The sequence below is a fragment of the Urocitellus parryii genome, chromosome 10 (genome assembly GCF_045843805.1).
Source record: "Urocitellus parryii isolate mUroPar1 chromosome 10, mUroPar1.hap1, whole genome shotgun sequence".
NCBI classification, from domain to species: domain Eukaryota; kingdom Metazoa; phylum Chordata; class Mammalia; order Rodentia; family Sciuridae; genus Urocitellus; species Urocitellus parryii.
In genome coordinates, this window is record NC_135540.1 from 68,147,323 (window position 1) to 68,171,152 (window position 23,830).

Consider the following 23,830-nt stretch of genomic DNA (forward strand, 5'->3'; position numbering starts at 1 on the left):
AAGAGGTGGACTTGGTGTGACTCTGGAAACTTCCCTGGATCCCCAATAAAACTAGAGGTCAGGAGGGCTGCACCTTCCCTCTCTTCTTTGAGAAGATCCATTGTATCCTTTCTTCCCTGTCTCTTCTAATAAACTCATGCCTTAGCTACTCTGAGCAACTCCTCTGAAATCTTTCCAGCATGATCACAAAGAATAAGTGACCAAAGACATCTAGAGGAATTTTGGCTCCATAGATGTCCTTGATCTCTAACAATGACTTTCCCTGGGGCTTTCATAAAAAGAGTGAAAAGAGGTGGGATTTGAGTTTGTTGAAGATCTTTCCTATTCCCAGAAAATATATGGATATTCCTCATTTTTAGTAACCTGTCCCCCATCCTCATTATTTGTATCCTATATTTGTAACCTCTAGAGTCCAGAAACTGATTTATGAGTAAATATTCCTGTTCTTTATTTTTTGAACTCTGAATAAAACCATCTCTTAAACATTGATTTTCCATGGGATGAGCTTCCATACCTAGGAAGAAAAACACTACAATAATCTATCATCCCTAGAGAAGTTCTACAAATCTAATTCTTAAGGTGATTGCTCCTGACTTCTTGCTAGTGACTATAGTAGTTGTGGTTCATTAGTCTTTTATTCTATATGAATCTTTGAGAATAGGGTGTGAGGAGATCCAAGGGCTGAAATAACTAGATATTATGATATTAAGTGAAAATTCAATTTTCAAATGCAATTAATTTTCAAATACAAATATGATTTTTAGAACTTGTGGTTTTGCAATAAAAAGCTAAAGGAGATATTTCTGTTAATATTATTCTTTTATTTACTTTAAATAGAGGAGACAGGCTAGAGCAAAGAGGCAAAAGTTCATACTCTATGACTGAACTTGAAGACCATTTTAATGCTAAATGGAATCATAATCTAAATACTGGCATACATGCTTAGGAATCTTTGGGAATTTATTAGGAAAGGCCTAAGGGTGGGAATTCCTGGAAAGGTTATAGGTATTGGAATTGTTCTTGTTTTGTCTTCTTTTTTTCTTTATCTACCATTGCTATTGGAAATTTGGAATACAAAAATATGAAACTGACTTCAGGAATGAAGATGTTATGTTTTGATGAAAAATAATGTGAATTATCTTTAGAGATCAGATTTAATTCTTTGGATGAATCTCTTTTGTTTTGCTTGAAGAAATGGATTGCATTTAGCTAATAGAAGGCAGTAGGAGCATTTTCTTTTAGATTTTTCCCACACTTTCTAATTTTGCACATTTAATATTTTCAAACTGAAGTACACACCATTTTTGTTACCAGTACTCCAGGTTCCTGTGTTCCCCCAAAGTAAAATCAGGCAGGAATACTGTTTGGCAGGAACAAGGCTTTGATTCTTAAGCTCTAATATAGGGAAGGCAGCAGGTGGGAATGGGATTAACAGTCATTCAATAAGAAAGAGACATACACAGTTTGTTTGTTTGTTTGTTTGTTTTGTGTGTGTGTTTAATTGCATATATAGGCAGGCAGAAACTCAGTGATGTCATTTCATATAGAGATGCAGTCTTAGAGCCCACCTGGGCTCTTTTCATCATAGAGGAAGTAGTCTTCATGGGCTACCTGTCTCATTATCATATTAGGTCTCTGCTCTGTGATATAATTTTAATATGCTAGTAAGGAAATGGTTATCATGGTTTATTCCAGTGACTAGTTTCCACATGACTTTCTCCTCTTTAATTTAGGAAAGCCCTTAGCATGGTGTTAGAGGAAAGTACAATATTAATATGTATGCCTGTGTATTAATATGTATTGATAGTTAGCTTTATAACTTTGTTTTTCTCAGTCTTCTGTTTCCTGATGTTTGCTGACCCCATAATCTTAAGGACTGAGTGTGCTACCTCTTTTTCCTACTTAATTCTTTTAGAATTTTGTTATTTTTGAAAAAATTAGGGGCAGAGAGAAATTTCTTCATGGATGACATTGTCTTTTCAAAAACAAAGCTAGGTTTTTTGCAGGTAACATTTCAAACCTCTTGCACAAGACCAGTTCGCATTAATGTCTTACTCTAATTAAATATTTTAATGGGCCTTTGCAACTTATTTAGTGAAATGTTGTAAATCTACTTTATGAACGTAATATTCAGTTTTTGCTTTAAAGTATGGAGCTTCTTAACTCTTGGCTTGATTTACTTAATAATTTTCATAGTTAATTTAAAATTTTGCTAGAATTTAAATGACCATTAAGGAAATGATTTGCCATTGTGAAAAATTATGATGAAGTTTACTTTCTCAGCTGATTGAAGGTGCATAACAACCAGAAATATAAAGTCTAGAATTATAAATTCAGAGAGCTTTCTCCTGTGCTTGACTGCTTGACTAAAGTTGTATTCATAATAACAATGTTATAAACTCAAAACAAATGTGGCACATGATGATGGTGTAGGCTATCCCTCAGTGTAAGTTGTGTCGTACTATGTTTTCAAGTACTATATCAGGCACTTAAAACGCTCACCTGTCTTTTACCTCCATTATGAGTTTTGGGTACTTTTTAATTATCAGGAAATTATTTGGCATCTAATTTTGAGTGTTTCATCTAATTGAGGATTCAAAGTTGTTTTTCCTTCCATTATGGGTTCAAAGATTGTTCTCATCATAGTGATGTGGGCTGACTATTAGAAAGGAATCTAGTGCAGCACACTTTAAAACAGAATTGATTTAAATACAGTAGCAAGGGTTTACAATCACATTTATATGGACTATCAACTTACATTGTTTCCCCCTCTACAGAAAGGCAGAATATGTCAAGATGTCTTCCAGTAATGACCAGGATTATATCCCATTTTTACAAAGAAACAACAGTGACCTCCCTGAGATGACCTCCAGTGACCTGAAGACATTTCCTGAAGGGGCTGTGTTAAGTCTCCATAACCTCTGCTATCGGGAAAAAGTGAAGAGTGGCTTTGTATTTTGTAGGAAAACAGTTGAGAAAAAATTACTATCAAATATCAAGTATGTATATGAACTTTTTAAAAGACCACTTTAATGACCTATCTCAGGCATCACAGGCTTTGCCTATTACCAAAAAGTTACTATGAGCATTTGTGTTTCAGTCTTTGTGCTGGTGTATAGACACATGCTTTCATTCCTTTTGACTAAACTAGGACTAAAATGATTCCATTTAGTGAATTAAAATTGACTCATTAAAATTGATTCGTGAAATGCTGACAAGATTTTTTGTAGAAAGTAATGTCATTGACCACATGCATATTGAATTGTTGTTCAAACATACTGTGGGTATGTATATTTACCTTGCCCTTCACTTTATCTCTCCCCCCCCTTTTTTATTTGTTGGAGCGTAGAGGAGTGTGGATTACAGACTTTACCCAGGGCTTTGTGCTCCCCGGGTCATCATTCTCCCCCTGAGCTACACTCCCAATTCCTCTTGCTTATCTTTTCTTACCTGGGAGACTACTGACTCAATATACTAAGGGTCTCCTCTATTCAAGAGTTCACACTGAGTTTATGGCTTAGTGGTCTGCATCTCTACAAAGGAGGAGGCCATTGCTTTGTGCTTTGTTAGGCTTATAAAATGTAGTAAGTCTTGACGTTTTTATTTTGTTTTTACTGTTACGAACATAGCAAGCATTGTTTTTCATACTTATTCACATTTCTGGTTTTTTATTCATGATAAGGTCATATTTTTCTGGCTGCAGTGTTTCCAAACTTTCTCCTATCTGCTGGACTCAAATGGTCTCTGATGTGTGAAGGGTCACTCTCATTATCTTATTTTTGGTTTGTGTTGGATAACACTATCATTATTGAAAATGATGACAATATTTCAAGAAAAGGTCATGAGAATCTTGGTTTTTCTTTGGATTTTTGCTTTTCTGTTCATTGTTTAAGAAGACAATAAGACAAAAATTGATCATGAGAATTTATTAATTTTCCCTACTTTCTTAGAATTTTATTTTGCTTAGTTTTTATCCATATCTAGCATTTGAGCTTTCTCTTACCAATGCTAAAATTATCAAAAAAGGGCTGAGTATGTAGCTCAATGGTAGAGTGCTTGCCTTGCATGCATGAGGCACTGGGATCAATTCTCAGCATTAAATATAAATCAGTAAAAAATAAAGGTCCATTAGCCACTAAAAAAATATTATGAAAAAAAATTCTCCATTCCAGCAGATGTGTGGGTGAGGAAAATTCTTCACCCTGTTTGAGAGATTTGTCTGGTTATCTATTTTGAAATAATTTGAGATGTAAAGCTGCATGTGCATAACCCTTTCACCAGATTTCTTAACTGTCCACACTGCACTGTTTGCTCCCATCACTGTGTCTCATTTGTGTCCATTGTTACTACTGATTTTTGTGAGTCACTTGAGAGCACACTATCCACATGATACACCTTTATCCCTAGTTCTTTTAGTACTACTTTCTAGAAAGATGATTCCTGTCCTGTATGATCACTCAATTGTTTTCTGGAAGCAACCAAGAAATGATGTATCCTCAGAGTGAAGGCAGGAGAGGTCCTGAGGATCACTCTTCACTGTGTTCCTCACATAAGTGACTAACCACCACATCGTGTCTCTGCAGTCTTGTCCATCCTGGTACTTTCTAGTCCCATCCCACTGCAGGTGATGTTAAAACTGATCACCTAGTTATGTTGCTGTCTGTCAAACTTCACCATCAGATCACCATTTTCCTCTTTGTACTTGATTAATATGAATGGTGATACTCTGATATTACTCCAGAATCTTGTTGTTTATTAAACTTGAGTTTCATTCCACTGTGGTGACTCCTGTGTGGATCAGCAACCACTATGATGGTTGATAAAGGGTGAGTTCCTATTTTCATTGTCTCATAATTTGCATTCCAATTATAGGAAAAATCTTCATTCATCATTTCTCCTTTTGGTTACTGTATAGACTCATGGATTGTATTTTTTTTTAAAATTTCCTTTACTGGGGACTGAACTAAGAGTTACTATACCACTAAGCTACTTCCCCAGTCCTTTTATATTTTGATTTGAGACAGTATCTTGCTAAATTTTCCAGGCTGGCTTCTAACTTGCAATCCTTCTGCATATGCATAAGGAGTCTTTGGATTACAATAGTGCACCACAGTGTCTAGTATGGATTTGTATTCTATAAAATAACACTCAATTGTAATGCTTCATTAGTATTATTTATCTTCATACTCCTATTGATGCTGATTTAGTCAGTAGGAAATTTTTGAAAACAGGTTAATTTTTTATTTTTTAACTCATCCCACCAATCTTAATTCTTTGGCATAGAAAGAAGTTCCAAATTTATTGTATACTTGCCTTCCCAGTCCTGGAATCCTCCAGTGTTTATTTTTGGAGAATGGTATTGAGAAAACATGATCTGGGTGATTTGAACACTCATTGCTATTCGGGTGTCATTGCTCCTGTGCCTTCTAAATTGACAGACCTAGGGAGTGTATGTATGCAGGTACCTACACATATTGAATATGTCTATTGCATTTGGTAGTATAGCCATTTGGACTATATTAATTCTGCCTATCCAAGAATATGGGATGTCTTTCTATTTTCTAAGTTCTTCATTTTCTTTATTCAACATCATGTAGTTATCATTGTAGAGGTCTCTCCCCTCCTTGGTTAATTTAATTCCCAGTACTTTATTTTATTTTTGAGGTTATTGTAAATGGAATAGTTGTCCAAAAAGGATCATGGTTTAAAGAATAATTGAAAGGAACTTAGAGGGACCTGATCCATCTTTCTTATAAATATTGACTAATAATAACATCCTTCATAGACTAGACTTCTGTTAACCAATAAGTCTTTTTTTCTTTGATTTGGTGCTTGTTTTCTGCCTGCAATTTCTTCAGTCTTCCTTGAGTGTATCATTGCAGAGTCTAAATAAATAGTACTGCATCTAAAGTAGAACGATAAATCATCATGCTTTTGTGTTTACAGTGGAATCATGAAACCTGGTCTCAATGCTATTCTGGCACACCAAAGTAGAGGGAAATCTTTGTGAGTATAACAGAAAATATATCTCAACCACTTCTGTGTAGTTGTTGTGTGATTTTTAAAGGTGACTTTTTAAAGTTTACTAGGGCATAACTAAACAATTGATATGGTGATGTTGGCCATATTAGAAGTGATTGGAGAGGGGAGAAAGGGAATAATGATAAAAGTGGGAGGATGGAGCTGAAATAATAATTGAAGACAAGAATTCTATTTTTTGGTAAAGAAGCACATTGCCCGAGCTGGATCCACCAAATTCAGACAGCTAGAAACTCATTTGGGAAGACTGTGCTGGATCAGCCAACATGGCTTTGCTTATATACTTTTGGGTTTTCTTGTAACAACAACAACAACAACAAAAAGATGATGATAATTTAAACATATAAATAATTTTAGTTAAACCTCAGATTTCTGGAGTAGTAAATTTTCTAAGTTTAGCAGAATATGAGAGATATGGCCTATAATGGAGGAGAGAAATCTGTAACATACATGTCCTTTTATAGGTTGCTAAATATCTTAGCTGCAAGGAGAGATGCATCTGGATTATCTGGAGATGTTTTGATCAATGGAGCACCTCAATCTGATAATTTCAAATGTAATTTGGGTTATGTGGTTCAGGTAAGAATTCGTAAATTTGCCTTTTTTTTTCATCTGTATGAGCATACTCTTTACTTACAGCTTATTATGCTTCTAGTTGTTTATGTGACATGCTCACATAACCAATATTCATTCCACCAGCTTTCATAATCTTCCATCTCAACAGTTAAATGGAAAAGCAAGGAGGACTTGGAAAATGACCCTGTTGGACAATGTTATCAATTCTGGCTTGTGTATAATTTACAAGTGTCCACAGTTGTCCTTTTTACCCTTCTAGCATTTTTTCCTTTCCCTAGAAGATGTGTTTGCAAATCTTTGTACAAAGCAACCTGGCTGTATCTTGTTCTAGTGGGCATGATTACCTGGGCTCAAACCTGGCGTGCGGATTGAGAATGAAAATGACTTTCTTGGACTCTGCAGCTATCTTTATGTGGGTCACTGCAATTGGTATAGTTGAAAGTTTACTATTAGCTTGAACTTTACCTTGGTTATATTATTTTTATAGATCATGGATTAAGTTACATATACTGAAATATGACTGAGGAAATTAAAATGAGACAGAAGAAGACACATGTACAGGGAAAAGTACACTCAACTTAGAAAATTAGTGAAAAAAAGTCCCAGAGAGAAGTCAGTCCAGCCTGGAGCAGATTTATGATTAAGCATCTAAAATCATTACAGAGTAAAGAAACAAGTATGAAATAGGGAAAACTGAATGGAAATCTAATGATATTAAATATTATCACTAACAAATTTTAGGTATGATAATCATATTGTGGTTATGTTTTATATACACATAGAACTATATACTATGATGTCTGGAATTTTCTTCAAATTATATATGAGACAACACTGATCATGAGTTTATAATTACTGAAACTGAATTTTGAAGATGTGGAGTTTATTATATTATTCTGTCTATTTTTGAATATGTTTGGCAATTTCCTAATGGAAAGTAAAAATAGAACATTTTTTGGTAAAGGGAAAATGTTGATTCCTGATTTCAAAAATAAAAAAAAAATTGCATTTAGGATGATATTGTGATGGGCACCCTGACAGTGAGAGAAAACTTACTGTTCTCAGCGGCTCTTCGGCTTCCAACGGCTATGACAAATCATGAAAAAAATAAAAGGATCAATAAAGTCATTGAAGATTTAGACCTGGATAAAGTAGCAGATTCCAAGGTAGTGTGAAAAAACCTGATAGTATCATAACCATGAAAGATGACCTCCTGTGTAGATGCTATGACCTAATTGTGTGTTCCCCAAAATGTGTGGGGTCAAAAGTGGCTGCTTTCTGTAATGATGAGAACAATGACTACTTACATACTATGAAGGTGGGAATTAAGTGGAAAAATACTCTTAATAATGGTTGTATCCTAGGAATGGAGTGTGGTCTGGTGTGGGGAGTGTTCCTCACAGGACCCTTTCCACCCTCATTGTTAAGTCATGGCTCATTTGATGTGTTTGAACTAACCCTTCTTCTTCCTGTTTCTCTTCCTGCTATTAACTGCTGTTTTCTTTCTCTTCCTCCTGGGACCTTTGTTCCATGACTTTTTTGAGGTGAATTTCTGGAATTGATAAATGACAAGAATCCAAGGATTATTGCTTTGTATGTCTAATTTTTCTTTCAAAATTGTATTTTGTCAAATTATAATTTACTTTTAATTCATATAGTCACCGAGAATTTTTGGAGCCTTTCTTTGTCAGTTTTCTTATCCCCACCTCACTCTCTCCTTTCTTTCCTTTCCTTTGCCAGTCCTATTTCCAGATCTATATTCCAGGCTTCTTTAGGTTTGAGAGGTACAGTTGTGAACAGTGTGACAAAGAGTGAAGTGTGACAGTTAATGCCTACTTAGGCATCAGAGAGAAAAATTGAGTGGAATGCATCAACTTAACACTATTGAACAGTTGAACAGTCTATAGGCAGGGATTGCTGAGCAGATATTTGAAGCTGTGTGTGATAATGAGCTACTTAGACTGTAAATGGTTCACCTCCTTAAGAACTCCCCGACTTAGAAGCAATGAAAGTTGGGGTTCTACTGGCTGATGCTTCCTGTATTATTGTGGATATTCTTGCATGTGAAATATATTTGTTATGGAAGAATAACCCTAGGATGACACTATTTACCATTTATTTTTTGTGTACTTAGTGATTGAGCTGTCTTTGCTTTTCATCTGTTTATTGACTTGACTTTTGAGTTTCTTCTGTGGGATTCTACTCTATTCTTTAACATTAAGCACCCGCAGCCTTAAATTTCTTGCTTATGTTTGCTGGAAAAATATGCAGAGGTAGTCACTGACTGCCTATATTCAAATAATCTAATTGAATTCCATAGTTCATTTTTTTTTTTTTTTACTTTTGGCATTTGCAGATAAATGGATAGAGCTAGAGAAGATAATGCTAAGTGAAGTTATCCAATCCCCTCAAAACAAAAGCCAAATGTTTTATCTGATATAAGGAGGCTGATTCATAATGGGGTAGGGAGGGGAAGCATGGGAGGAATAGACAAACTCCAGATAGGGCAGAGGGGTGGAAGGGGAAGGAAGGGGGAATGGGGTTAGAAATGATGGTGGAATGTGATAGACATTATTATCCAAAGTACATGTATAAAGACACAAATTGGTGTGAATATACTTTGTATACAACCAGAGATATGAAAAATTGGGCTCTATATGTTTAAGAAGAATTGTAATGCATTCTGCTGTATATATAAATTTTAAAAAGTTAATTAAAAACAGAAAAGATAGTCTCCTTACTATAATGTGGTCATTGAATCATTTAATAGAAGAGTAAATTCCTAATTCTATTCCCTTAGATTTCTTAGTTGTTAATATCTTCTTCCTTAGTTACTATAGCTATTTCTTACTGAAGTATTTTATAGAAATTATATATATATATATATATATATATATATATATATATATATATATATAACCTCTTGTTATACATCTCCAACAAACCAGAACATTGCCTTCCTTGTTTTAATACCATTATCATCTAACACAATGAGTAATGTATTTACATCATCATCTATATGGAGTTCATATTAATTTGGACACATTTTCCAAATTGTGTCCAAATGTCTTTTATAGTTCAATTGTCAATAGCACCTTTGTTTGAATCCTGTTAAGAGACTCTTTGGGAACTCTGAATTTCATAATTGCTTCTAACTTTCTGCCTACCTAAAACCTTCCTTCTCTACTCACACACAGAATGACTTTGACTCATTCAAATGAGTGAGCCAATTGCCCTGTTGAATAACCTGTCTTTTTTAAGTCTGAAAAGGTAAAGTAGAAATTCTGCATTCAGTTAGGGCATGGACAATGTCAGTATGGAAAACCTTGTAGAAACTGAAAAGGTGCCAGTGTGGTATGGTAGATAGTGAACATTTCCTGGCTCTAAATGTTCCTATTTTTGGTAAGTCCACTTGGGGACTTTTGGTGAAAACAGTGTGGGAAGTTGTTAGAAGTCTAATAAATCACCATAAAGTTTTCCCCTTTTCCTCTCCTATTTTTCTCTCCCATTTTAGGCTATAATTTCACTATGTCAGGGCAATGACTCTTCATGTTCTAATAGACTATCTTAAACCTAAATATACTTAAAAACATGTAGGACTGTTCAAAGCATGGGCTTCACAGCCAGTCTCGCACTTACTTAGCAGCTCTGCTCTGACCCTCAGTTTATTCACTTTTAAGAGAAACTTCTTTCTTCTCCCCCATGTTCATTTATTTGTTGCTCACAATAATTAGGACAATGAGATAAAGTATTTCTGTCAGGACTGTTCAACAATCATACTGACTGTGCCATTCTTGCTGACAATGTAATAATCTGTGCTTTAGGTTTTATCTAGGGGAGAAAGAAAAAGGACCAGGATAGCAATGGAGCTGATCACAGATCCTCCCATCTTGTTTTTGGATAAACCAACAACTGGTTTAGATTTGAGCACTACAAATGCTGTTCTTTTGCTCCTGAAAAGGTAAAGTTCTTTCATTTATTCAATATATGATTACTTCTGTTTACCATATATTCTTGGTTCAGGGAAATCAGAATACATCACAGGCTTTCTTACTTCTTTGTTAGAGGAAAATTATAAACAAACAAAGAAATGTTATCGAGATTGATGAAATAAGAATGTAGGGAAGGAAAGTGGTAATGGGGTTGGGAAGCTGTTTTAAATAGTAGGAGGGTCAGGGAAGACCACAAGCATGTGACAGGTGAGCTGGAGTGAGACCTGATGTATCTGCAGAAAAGAGTTCTGGGTGGAAGGAGAAGCCAGTGGCCCTGAGAAAGAGAATTCCTGGTGTGTGTGGAACATCAGAGAGACCACAGAGACAGAACCTAGTAGATAAGGGGAAAGGAAACTGGGTGATTTTGGTGTAAAAACAGAATACCACAGACTGGAGGCAAACAACAGAAATTAATTTCCTTCTAGTTCTGGAGGCTGAAAGTTGATATCAAGATGTTCCACAAGGTTGTTTTTCCAAGGCCTCCTTATTGGCTTGTAGATGACCATCTTCTCCCTCTGTGCCAGTTTCTAATCGCCTCTTAACTGGACACCAGTGAGTGAGGACATTCAAGGTTCTCATGCAATCGTAATGACCAATTTCAAGACACATCTCCAAAAGTAGCCACATTCTGAGATACTGGGGGTTAGAACTTTAACATGTGAGTTTTGGGGAAGCCAGAATTCAGCCATTCACAGTTAGAAATGATGTGAGATGAAGTTGGGCTGGCCTAGGTCTCCTAGGCCAGTGTTAAATATATGGCTTTCTATTGTTTTTGCTAGGGACATGGGGTCATTTTTTGTCTTATTAAAGATACAACAAGCTTTCATTTGCCATTCTAGAATTGGGAACAATGAATGTTCAATGAACTGAGCAAAGGGTGTTGGCTTTATAGGAAGAAAAGGGCAGAAGAAAGAAGAGAACATATAGCAGAGAGGTTATTAGAAAGTTACTTTCCTTAAGGGGTTAAACAGAGGGCCTTCCTTGTAATGCAACTCAGGTAATATAGAGCTCTTATGATTGGTTACTGAGAATCTGATTTTGGAAAACAGACCCATTTAAATCTAGTTTGATTACCTTGCACTTAACACAAAAGACTCATGGAAGCATTTTGAGCATATTAGAGCAGGGCAATGGCTATAGGGAAGGCTGTGAAGTTCGGATAGGATGAATGAAGGACTCTAAGAAGGAACTGTTGAGGCAGGATGGGGTCTGGACTAAGGTGCCCATGCTGCAGTGGTGAGGAGCACAGGTTCTGAATCTGTTTGAGGCTGGAAAAAACAATCACTTTGGGCAGTGGACCTGGGCTTTGAGAATTGAGAGAATGATGCCTGAGATTTGGGGCCTATTAAGAGGAAGAATGAAGCAAAAGAAATGACAATAGCTTTTATTAAGAAGTGAGAACTGGGGCTGGGGATGTGGCTCAAGTGGTAGCGCGCTCACCTGGCATGCGTGCGGCCTGGGTTCCATCCTCAGCACCACATACAAACAAAGATGTTGTGTACGCCAAAAACTAAAAAATAAATATTAAAATTCTCTCTCTCTGTCTCTCTCTCTCTCTCTCTCTCTCTCTCTCTCTCTCTCTCTCTCTAAAAAAAAAAAAAGAAGAGAGAACTGTGGAGCTGGACATGGTGGCATATGTCTGTAATCCCAGCAGCTTGGATGCTGAGGCAGGAGGGTCATGAGTTCAAAGCCAACCTCAGCAATTTAGTGAGGCTCTAAGCAACTCAGTGAGACCTGTCTCTAAATATAATACAAAAAAGGACTAGGGATGTGGCTCAGTGGTTAAGTGCCCTTGAGTTCAATTCCCAATAACAAAAAGAAAAAAAAAATGGAAGACTGTGAAAGGAAAGTTTATAGGAAACATTTCAAAAGTTAACTTTTAAATTCATTTGAAAGTATAAAAAATAATTTCAAAATTATAAGATGGCTCCAAGAATATTACAAATAAAATCCACTCTTCTCTCCTAGACTCTCCAATTGTTACATTTTACTGCATTTTCTTGCTCTCCATGTCTCTGCTCACCATTACATAGATTTTTTTTTACATCATCCTCTCTCACTACTGAATACTCCTTAGTTTAAACTCCAAGATATAAAGACACTATACCATATCAACCTCCCAGTGAGGAACTTAACAATGACAGCTTCACAATTATTGAGTCCTTCAACTCCAGTCAGATGTCACAAGCTCACCCTGCTTTCTTTCTCTCTCAGGATTCTGAAGAAACACGTATTTCCTGGATGTTTCATTTTTTATCCTCTAATATGGAAAAGATGCTCAATCTTTCTCTGGCTCTCATGTGGTTGAGTTAGGACATTTCATGAGTGACCTTCAGATGGTCTATTACAGTTGTTTAGGCTGACTCAGGCATGAAACTATGCTGAGTTCCCAGGATAACACACCTGAGCTTCACCCACCACAGCTGGTGTACACCTCCATCATCTGATCACATTGATGTCTGCTGGAGTTCTCTTCTGATAAATTACTGTTTTCCCCACACTGGAATAGATTAGTATATTATTGGGAAATAAAATAGACTATTTAATGCCAAATTCTATTCCTCATCAAATGTCCCCCACCAATTTTAGATGCACCCAAATCTCCTGCTCTTGTGGTAGCTGCCCAACATGTAATTGTTGACAGCATATCTAAAAAAGAGGTGTTTCATCTTCCCTATTCATTTCCCATATGATTCAGTGAGTCAGAATCTCTATTACTCCCTGTTTTAGTGATCAAGTTGATTCTGATTGGGCCTATTAGAGTTCATTCAATGTGGCTTTTGTGTTCCTTTGACTTCTCCCTAATCATTTGTCCAGCATTTCTTTCCTTTGTGGTCATTATGATGTTCCATGCTCATGTTGTACTATATCAGCCATTTGTAGAAGGTGCCCTTGGTTAGAAACCAAGATCTGGTTGTTTAGTGCACTTACTACTATTGGAGTGGCTTAGCTTCTAGTGGCATTGCCTTTAGTAGACAAATCTAGGAAATATACATGTGTAAGTGTGTGTGTGTACACACATATAAAGTAGAAATCTGATTCTATATTTTATTTGCTCAGATAATAATTATAAATATACTTACATGTGCATTTATGAGTCTCTGTGTGATTTGCACATTGTATGTACCCAATCTGCCACTGAGCAACATTACCAACACCTACATGTGAATTTCTGATAGTCAGTCACAAATAAACATACATCTGCAAATGTTGACATTTCTTTTAGCATTTAATGTTATCATTAAAATCCCATGAATTCATAATAATATTCCTAATTCCAATCTAACAATTCAGTGTATTTTAAAATATTTTTTTAGTTGTAGATGGACAGCTATACTTTATTTTATTTGTTTATTTTTATGTGGTGCTAAGGATCAAACCAGTGCCTCACTCATGCTGGGCAAGTGCTCTGCCACAGAGCTACCACCCTAGCCCCCTTCAGTGTTATTTTAAATTTTGTCCTTTCAATCTTTGCAAGTCACTTTAGACAGTCAGAGATATGGCCCATTATCTCAATATATTTGCTTATTTTCTCAGTTAAGTAATTTAATTGTTTAATGCAATCAGTCTCCCAGTTGCTTTGGTCTACCACCTCTGGAACCCCTCTGCCTTGTATATTAAGCTGCCAGACACACCACCTTCATGGCTCACCCTCTCTATCACTATGTCACTTCCTCTGGTGCCCATGCCCCCATAAGCAAGGTTCTGTGCTAGCAGAGAAGAAACAGAAAGATGCAAAGATGGATAATTAAACATCTTCATTTTGAAATGTAAAGTGCACATACAAGTGTAGATGCCAAGTTATGGGTCTAGCCTTCTGGTACCATTTCAGAATATACCCAAGATATTTTTATTATTTAGAAATATGTTAATGATGTTTATTAGCAAATGATGGATTGATACAAAATATATAACTGCTTTCTTTATGCTTTGCACTACGTAGCACACAAGCATGCTGCCTACTTCAGGGAGCTCTAATTGGTCATTCTAAATGACTTATGTGTATTCTTATCATCAATGGTCTAGTTATAATACATATTCTATTTCTTTAGACTGAGACAGAGCCTAAGATTCTCCACAGGAGAATCAAACAGGGGATTCTGATAACATTGCCACTGGTCCTCAGACAACATTTTGGGAAGCAGGGCTGTCATGCAATTATGCTTCCTGCTTCCAGTCCAGCTCCCTATTACCTGCTGGCTACAATTGTGTTTTTTGAATGAAGACTTAATCGTCCCTTTTTTGGGGGATCTCTTTAGTTATTTTCTTCATCCAACATCTAATATCTCACTATCAAACACATACACACACATAAGTCCTGCTTTATAAAAAAAAAGAGCTTCTTTTAGTTTCCAAAATAAGCATTTTTTAAAATTTCATGCTTTGTTTATTTTTTTCTCCAAGAATGAGCTGTCTTCTATTCTTAGATCACTCCTGTTGAGACTTTTGATGGTCTACTAGTATTATCTTCATAATGGGATGTAAGTCTCCTATTTTGCTTAAATGGAACCCTCATCTAATTCTATTTCCCATTGTACTGAAATTATTGGCATACTGGCCTGATTATCTTTGAGGCAAAGCATCTTTCCACACACAGTTAGCATATACTAGCTGCTTCTCAAGTATGCATATTCAAGCTGTCTTCTCATAATTTTTTTTAGTACTAAAGTTTGAACCTTGGGGTGCTCTACCACTGAACTATATCTCCAGTTCTTTTAATTTTTGTTGTCTTTTTTTTTAAAGACAGGATCTCACTCAATTTCCCAGGTTTGCCTCAAATTTGCAATCCTCGTTCCTTACCCTCCTGAATACCTAGGTTTAAAAGCATGTACCTTTATGCCTGGTCCCTAAAGTATTTCAAATATAGTTTTTCAACAGTGATTTTGTCATTGTGTCTTCTACCCATAAGCTATAACTCCTTTGTAAAGGAAGTTTAGCACTGCTTATACTGTAGAATTAAACCAGAAATCAAATTCAAAGTTTTTTCCCTGGTATTCGATAACCCTTTGATCATTTGCTTGAACGTTAAGCCTGAAATGTAAAAAGAAGAAAATAAGTACATCGGAACTGCCTTATAACAATATTGTGAACATGAAAACATGGCTGTTTCTAAAGCATTTAGCAAACACATAGTAATGTTAATTGTTTTATCAGGTTAGAAGAATGAAAATTAAACCTAAAAGATATAAATGATCAAGGAGAATTTACCATTTGACACCTTTAATAATATTTACTCTATAACTCATTTTCAAACTCAAGTGTACTTACAGATTACCTGGGATGCTTCTTAAAAATATGGACTCCTACCAGGTGCAGTGGCCCATGCCTGTAATCCCAGCAGCTCAGGTGGCTGAAGTAGGAGGATAACAATTCAAAACCAGCCTCAGCAACTTAGCAAGGCCCAAAACAACTTAATAAGACCCTGTCTCTAAATACAAAATAAAAGAGGGCTAACTGGTTAAGCATCCCTGGATTCAATCCCAGGTACAAAAAAATAAAAAATAAAAATTAATCCCTGTACCCACCCCTATATCTTAATTCAAAATCTGGGAAGACTATCCAGGAATCTTTATAGTAGATTCCAGACTGTTGATTCACAATCCTTTAAGAAGTCCAGTTTTTTTTTTTTTTGAGAGAGAGAGAGAGAGAGAGAGAGAGAGAGAGAGAGAGAGAGAGAGAATTTGTAATATTTATTTTTTAGTTTTTGGTGGACAGAACATCTTTATTTTTATGTGGTGCTGAGGTTCGAACCCAGCACCCCGCACATGCCAGGTGAGCTACCGCTTGAGCCTCATCCCCAGCCCATGTCCTAGTGTTTTTAATAAAAATATTGAATTTCATTTCCCCAGTAATCATGTAGATAATATAAAATGAGATGAGAACTCCATAAGAGAAAATCAAGTAGAACTGGGAACAAATGGTCTAATAGCAAGAATAAAATATTTTACCAAGAAGTTCAGGATTCATATATTTAATGATTCATTGTTTTCCCTTTTAACTTAGGATTTCTCAGCAGGGACGAACGGTTATCTTCTCTATTCATAGACCTCACTATTTCATCTTCAAGCTGTTTGACAGCCTCACCATCTTGGCTTCAGGAAAATTAATGTACCATGGTCCTGCACAGAAGGCTTTGGAATACTTCTCATCAGCAGGTGTAGTAGACATTTTGCATGTACTTGATCCTTCATTCATCCTATTTTGGGAGAGAGCAGAGAAGTCCACAGGAGTGCTGTTTGATAATATAGAGGTACCTGGAATTCCACCTCCCTAAAACATCTTTGGTTACTTTGGTGCCAGAATTTTTCTTCATTTTGGCAGTGCTTGTTTGTTTTTTAGGTCTCTTTCTTTTTCCTCTCCTATCTGAGTATGCATGTGTGTGTGCATCTGAGTATTTTTACTGGACCTGTCTGATATGATTCTCAGTTATTGATTGGTAGTCAGATTTCTATTGTGACAAAACACCTGAGAAAAACAACTTATAAAAAGATAATTTATTTTGGCTCACAGTTTCAGAGACTTCTGTCTATGGTCAGCCGGCTCCATTGCTTTGGACCTGAGCTGAGACAAGGAAGAATCTCATGAGGAAGAATATGGTAGAGGAAAGTTGCTCAGTTCATGGCTGCTAGGAAGCAGAAAGGGAGAGAGAAAGAGGGAGAGAGAGGAAGGGAGAGGGAGAGGGAGAGGAAGAGGGAGAGAGAAAGGGAGAGGGAGAAGGAGAAGGAGAGGGAGAGGGAGAGGGAGAGGGAGAGGGAAGAGGAGGAGGAGGAGGAGGAGGAGGAAGAGGAGGAGGGGGAGGAGGAGGGGGGGATAATGATGACCAGAGAGGAGGGGAGAGGTGGGGAGGGGAGGGGAAGGGAATGTAATTTCAAATTGTTCCATGGCATGCTCCCAGTGACCTATTTCCTCCAACTAGGTCCCACCTCCCAGGAGGAGTAATTGGAATTATTAATACATCAAATGGATTAATCCACATGAAGTTAGAACTTTTATATCCAATTGTTTCTTAAAAGCCCCACCTTTGGACATTTTTCCACTGAGGACCAAGCCTTGTACACAGGAATCTTTGTGGGACACTTCATATGCCAACCATAAATTTCTACCCTGGTCCCAAGAAACTCATGCCTATCTCATAATGCAAAATGCATTCAGTCCCAAGAATCCCCATAGCCTTAACAGTTCTACCAGGTCTCAAAAGTCTAATTTCAATATCTCCTCTAAGATTCAAGACAAAACCTTAGCTGTACACTCTTATATTAAAAAAAATGTTCTATGCTTCCAACATATAATGACAGAGTAAACCTTCCCATTCTAAAAGGGTGAAATAGGCACATAGAATGAAGGGATTGGACCAAAGCAGTGAAAACATTAAATTCTGTAGGTCCACGTTTAGCTTCTGAGGCAATGGTAGCAAGATCTGGGCTCTTAGGGCTGGGGAAGCCCCTCCTCCTCTGTCCTTACTGGTTGTAACCCCTATGGCTCCTTCTTCTGGTTCTGCTCCTAGTCTGCAGCTTTCCTTGGGAGACATTCTACATTCTAGGGATCTCTTAATTCCTGGAATTCCACTGCATCATTTGCTTCACTCTCAAAGTTTCACACTTTGTCTTCTCAGGGTTCACCTTCAGGATTCCAACTCTGAAACACACTATCTGGCTCTCAGGCTTTCATTTGAACTCTCTGTTGAAGTCTGAGAGACTCCTCTAACTCTAGCATCCTGCATTCCTGCAAAACCAGCATCATGTGGATGATAGCAAACTGTACAGCTAGCCACAGCTCTCTTCTGGACCTCTTGAACCATGGTAGCAGCAGTTCTGAATGCATGTGCAGCTAAGCAGGGTGTTTTAGTTAGCTTTTTCACCACTGCAACTAAAAGACCTAATCAGCACAATTGTAGAGGAGGAAAAGATTATTTTGGACTCACAGTTTCAGAGGTCTCAATGGATAGACAGCAGACTCCTTTCCTCCGGGCTCAAGATGAGGCAGAAAATCAGAAGAGTGTGGCAGAGGGAACCAGTTCACATGATGATCAGTAAGTGGATACAGGTCTTCACGTGCCAGATAGAAAAGCCACGCCTCCAGTTCCCACCTCTTCCAGCAACTCCCTACCACTTCACTTACTCTCAGTTAATCCCTATCACTGATTGAGTTAACACTCTTACAACCCAATATTTCTCCTCTGAATCTTGTTGCATTATCTCACATGTGAGCCTTTGGGGGACACCTCACATCCAAACCATAACACAGGGTGAAAGGAATCCTAGGGAAAGACCTTCTTAGGCACCCCTGTGCTAAGGACTCTTCTTAAAGTCTGTCAACATGTTTTCATTTTTACACACTTGAGCCTGTTATGCAGGTTGGTCAATTCCTGAATGCCCTCAAGGCATCTCTCCTATTGTCTCTATGAGAAATACTTGTTTTGCTTTTAGTCATGCTAAATTCTGGCCAAACTACAAAATTTTCAAAATCTTTCTGCTCTGATATTTAGTCCTGATTTTTTATTATAAAGATGGTCAAACAGATCAAAATGCTGTGCTGCACTGAAATTTCCTCCACCAGATTAATTAGTCCATCACATTTAAATTCAACTTCATACAAAGCCTAAGGACATGGAAAAGTGTACATATGTTCTTTTCCAGGATGTATTACTAATGGCCTCCAGTCTGGTTCCCCAAAGAGTCCTCACTTCCATCTGAAACTCATGAATGTAATCTTTACTGTCTGCATTCCTATGGGCATTCTGGTCTTCTGACCTCCCACCAGAATTGTTCAATAAGCTCTGTTTAAAATATCTTAAGGCTTCTGTAGCTGTCATCACCAAACCTTTCCAGATATCTCCTGCAAATCACTTCCAAAGGCTTCTTAACCACATGGGTAGGCACAGTCATAGCAATGACTCCTCTTCTTGGTACATATTTTCTGATAGTCGACTTTTCATCACTGTGATAAATACATGAGAAAATAAACTTTGATGAGGAAAGATTTATTTTGACTAATGATTCCAGAGGTTTCAATTCACCTTCAGTTGGCTCCATTACTTTGGGACTGTGATAAGGCAGAACCTCATGGCAGAAGGACATGGCACAGGAAAGCTGCTTAGCTCAAGACATCCAGGAAGTAGAATGAGAGGGGGGGATGGCAAGGGAAACATAAAACCTTTAAGGAGATGGCCCCACTCACCAACTTCCTCCATCTAGGTCCCATCTCCCAGTAATTTATTCATATTTTTAATTAATCACATGTATTAATTCACTAAGGAGATTATAGTCCTCATGAGCCAATCATTTTCTAAAAGTCCCACCTCCCAACATTGCTACATTGGGGACCAAGTTCTAAACATATGAATCTGGGGAAGGAGATACTTCAAATCCAAACCGTTACAGTGCTCTTTTCCTGAAAGTTCATTATTTAACTGGTTGTACTGTCATCTAGTTATTCTGTCATTTCAATATTTTTGGAAAGTACCAGTATTACTTTCTTCTTGATCATAGAATCAATTGTGGTTTATCTATGTTGACTTGGCAGTGATCTTGCTCTGCCTTGATAAGGGCTCATGAAGATGCTACACCACTTTCTAGGAACATTATATTTAAGATTTATGAATTGAATGGGTGTGAATAATAGTCAATAGAATGTGTGGTTCTAAATTCATTTTTAATGAACCAATGTTTCTGAGCTTCCTGGTTCTATTTCATATTGAATTATGTGTTTTTTTAAAAATGGCTCCAAAAATCTACTTAAAGACATGTGGAGATGATCATACGTGTTTCTCCATGACTCCAAATGCAGTAGTGAATACTCACTAGCTATTTTTTTTTGTTTATTTTAATCTCTGTCATTTAAATATAACCTGGGCTTAGGTTGTGGCTCAGTGGTAGAGTGTGTTAGGCACGGAGTTCAATTCTCAGCATCATAAGTAAATAAATAAATAAAATAAAAGTCCATCAACAACTAACAAACTATTTGAAAAATAAAATAAAATAAATCTAACCAAGCATGTATGAGTCTGGAGAGTCCAGTGGAGATGAATTTGAGAGTCAGACTTCAGGCTCTCTTCAGATGATTGTGCCAAAAGAAGCTGAGGTGGTAGTTCAGGTATAACCTGCTGGTCATGTTCTCAAGAATGCTGCTCCATATTTGGAATATGGCAGCATGTGAGGTGATCATTTGCACCTCCAAATTCAGTAGGCAGAGAAGCAGTCATGGCTGCATGCACAGGGAAGTTTCGGCAGTCCCTACGTGAACTCAAAAACATACTGTACCCAGGCCTTTAATACTTTTTTTCTGGACCTAGTTTTAGTACTGGGAAGTACTAAAGTTTAGTACTGGGAAGTACTAAGTTCACTGGGAAGTACTAAGCTTAGTACTGGGAAGCACCAGAGCATATTGATAGCTGTTCTGTTCGAGTTTCATGATTTATGATACCCACACATGTATTGCTGGCAGATAGAATATTGTTGAAAGTCTGCATGAATGAATAGGATGAAAGAAAGTACAAATTTGTGAGGTGAGAAGAGAGCAAGAAGAGGAGGGAGAAATTTTAAGATTCTGTCTTCCCTAGCCTCACCTCCATCACCATCTGGAAATGAGACCTGTTTACATTCCAAGACCATCATGCTGAGTTCTTGGGTTGTCTCCTTTTACAGGTTATTCCTGTGAGCCCCACAATGACCCTGCTGACTTTTTCCTGGACGTCATTTATGGAATTTCCTCTGCTGTGGTATTAAACAGAGAGGAAGAAGACCATGAAGGTATGTGAATCTTAGATTCACAGATATTTGCCTAATTGGTTTGACCAAAGCTTAGCAATGTGGTGGCTCATTAAAACTTAGCTTTGTGAATTCACGTTTATGCCATGTTCTGATGCCAGCCAATAGATAGACTTTATTGTCAATGAGTGCTGTGTTTTATATTCAATTTATGAATGAGCAATTATATGATGCTGTTATTGTAAGAGGAAAATTCACTAAAAATAATTTTGCTTATTATTTATTGTACTTTTATAATAAAAATTGGTACTTTATGTATTTTCTCCTAGTAGAAAATAAGGACAAGGTTTTTATACTAAGAAATATAACTCTTTGTGGTAAGAAGTCTATTTCAAGAACTGAGATCCAAATTGTTAGGGAAAGGTCGAGTGAGTTTTTTCTATCCATATGATTATGGCAGAATCTGGCCAATTAGCTGTGTTTACTAATGTTTACATCAATGACAACACTCATGATAGCTTTAGAATAAAATTGTTATCTCATAAATGAGTCACAGAAAATTGGGTTAAGTCAGTTCTTGTCTGCTAATAATATTTCCCTTCTTTATCTATTTTTCTTCTAAAGTCAGCCACAATGAAGAACGTCCTAAGAGAGAAAAAACAGTTATAAAAACATTAGCTGAGTTTTATGCTATATCCTCCCTGTACAAAGACACAAAAGCTGAATTAGAAGAACTCTCAGGTGGTCTTAAGAAGAGGAGACCAGCCTTCATGGAAACCACCTATGTCACCTCCTTCTGTCACCAACTCAGATGGATTTCCTGGCGTTCATTCAAAAACTTGCTGCCTAATTACAGGACCTCTATAGAGAGGGTAATCTGAAAGATTCTTTTCATTTTGCTGTGAGATTCTTATGTGGGAGCAATTGGGTTCTGATATAGTCTACTTAAGAATTATGAGTATTTTTTTCTTTTTCTTATTTCTAATGTAAGAATTTTCACTTGAAACTTCTTAAAGTATAAAATAGTTGCCTAATATGTTGGTATATGCCTGTATTCCCAGCTACTCAGGAGGCTGAGGTAGGAGGATCACAAGTTAGAGACAAACCTGGGAATGTAGCAAGACCCTATGCAAAACAAAAAGTGCTGGGGATGTGGCTCAGTATGAGCATATTTGCCTTGCATATGTGAGATCCTGGATGTAATCCTGATTATGGGAAATGGGCAGGTGGAAAATGTGCATGTTTTCTGGCAGAAGAGTTGAGAGCTCAGTTGAAGTCATCCCTCTTAGCTGCATGGTCTTTAATTTGTTCCCAGATCAACTTTGCCAGGTGCCTGCATTGCCTTGCTACTATGTTGTAGGACATTCATAGGTCCTGCTCCTGAACTGGGCCCTGAACTGGGAATACTTGGTAGACACTGAGAGGAGTCTTGGCCATTCCAATAATCTGCTCTGTTATTCTCTCAATTTAACAAAAACAGGTTAGTGTTCAACTTAATTTAGAAAGTAGTGTAATAGTGTGCACTGTATTCTGATTCTCTCTGAGACTTTGGCCAAGCCATGTAAATTGTTTATCTCAGTGGTGAAATCTGATTATGAAGCTGTATATTTTATCATAAATGGTGTACATTTTTCACTTCTAATTGAAACTATTTCCTTTATCTTTTTCATTTTCCTTTTTTAAAAAGATCATTACCACAATCATAGGTGGACTTGTTACAAGTTCTATTCTCCTTCACCTAAAAAATGATTGCACCGAAATCCAGATAAGGTAAGTAAATTTTAATCAATGCTGTTATTTTTTTCAAGCTTGGAAAAATCCATTTCATATTTTTTGAATATAAGTATTGAGTAAACATTATATTCATTGTGGGTAGGATGTGTTCATGCATTGAAAAATGAGTGGAAAATTAATTTTATTTTTCATATATATTTGTATCTATTTATTGTTGAACTGTATACATCATAAATTTTACCCTTTTAACCCTTTTTGAATGTACAGTTACTGTTCAGTGCATCAAGCACCTGCTCATTGTGCAACTATAGCCAATATCCAACCCCAGAATGTTTTTTTTTTTTTTTTTTTTTTTTTTTTTTTTGTCTTCCCACACAGAATTTCTATACCCTACACTGGGAGAGACCTCATGGGGTCATTCTTCCTCTCTCTTTTAACCAGAATAGTAATTTTTTTCTTCTTCCTTTCTTTCTTTTTTTTATGGAAAAAAAAACTATGGTTCTTTTGTTTCTGTTCTGTCCTGGCAGGACCTGGACACTCTGTCTGCTAATTGGCTTTCAGTGTTTACCCAACCTGTCAGCAAAGGAGACCTTTGCACTTGAGAAGAAGCTCTTTATGTGAGTAGATCTCTATTTTAGGAAGGAGCTTGTTGTCTGATGACTAAATTGGTGATATCCATAATTGGACCAAGGATCTGATTGGGAGAATATCAGTATTTTTCTTTTCTTTCATATGTTGATTTGTTTAAAGGATGAATACAAGTCATATATACCTATTATGTAC

At 36.8% G+C, this 23,830-nt stretch overlaps 1 protein-coding gene across 1 annotated transcript in view; it reads left to right on the forward strand.

Moving 5' to 3' along the window:
* The first annotated feature begins 2,796 nt into the window (after positions 1-2,796).
* Positions 2,797-23,830, forward strand: part of LOC144257155 (broad substrate specificity ATP-binding cassette transporter ABCG2-like) — a 29,296-nt gene continuing 8,262 nt past the window's right edge. Inside the window, 10 exon segments of the mRNA XM_077803118.1 lie at positions 2,797-2,999; positions 5,947-6,006; positions 6,504-6,618; positions 7,629-7,802; positions 10,440-10,576; positions 16,611-16,762; positions 21,251-21,355; positions 21,938-22,185; positions 23,001-23,083; positions 23,575-23,664. Of these exon segments, the coding sequence (XP_077659244.1) occupies positions 2,797-2,999; positions 5,947-6,006; positions 6,504-6,618; positions 7,629-7,802; positions 10,440-10,576; positions 16,611-16,762; positions 21,251-21,355; positions 21,938-22,185; positions 23,001-23,083; positions 23,575-23,664 (1,367 nt within the window).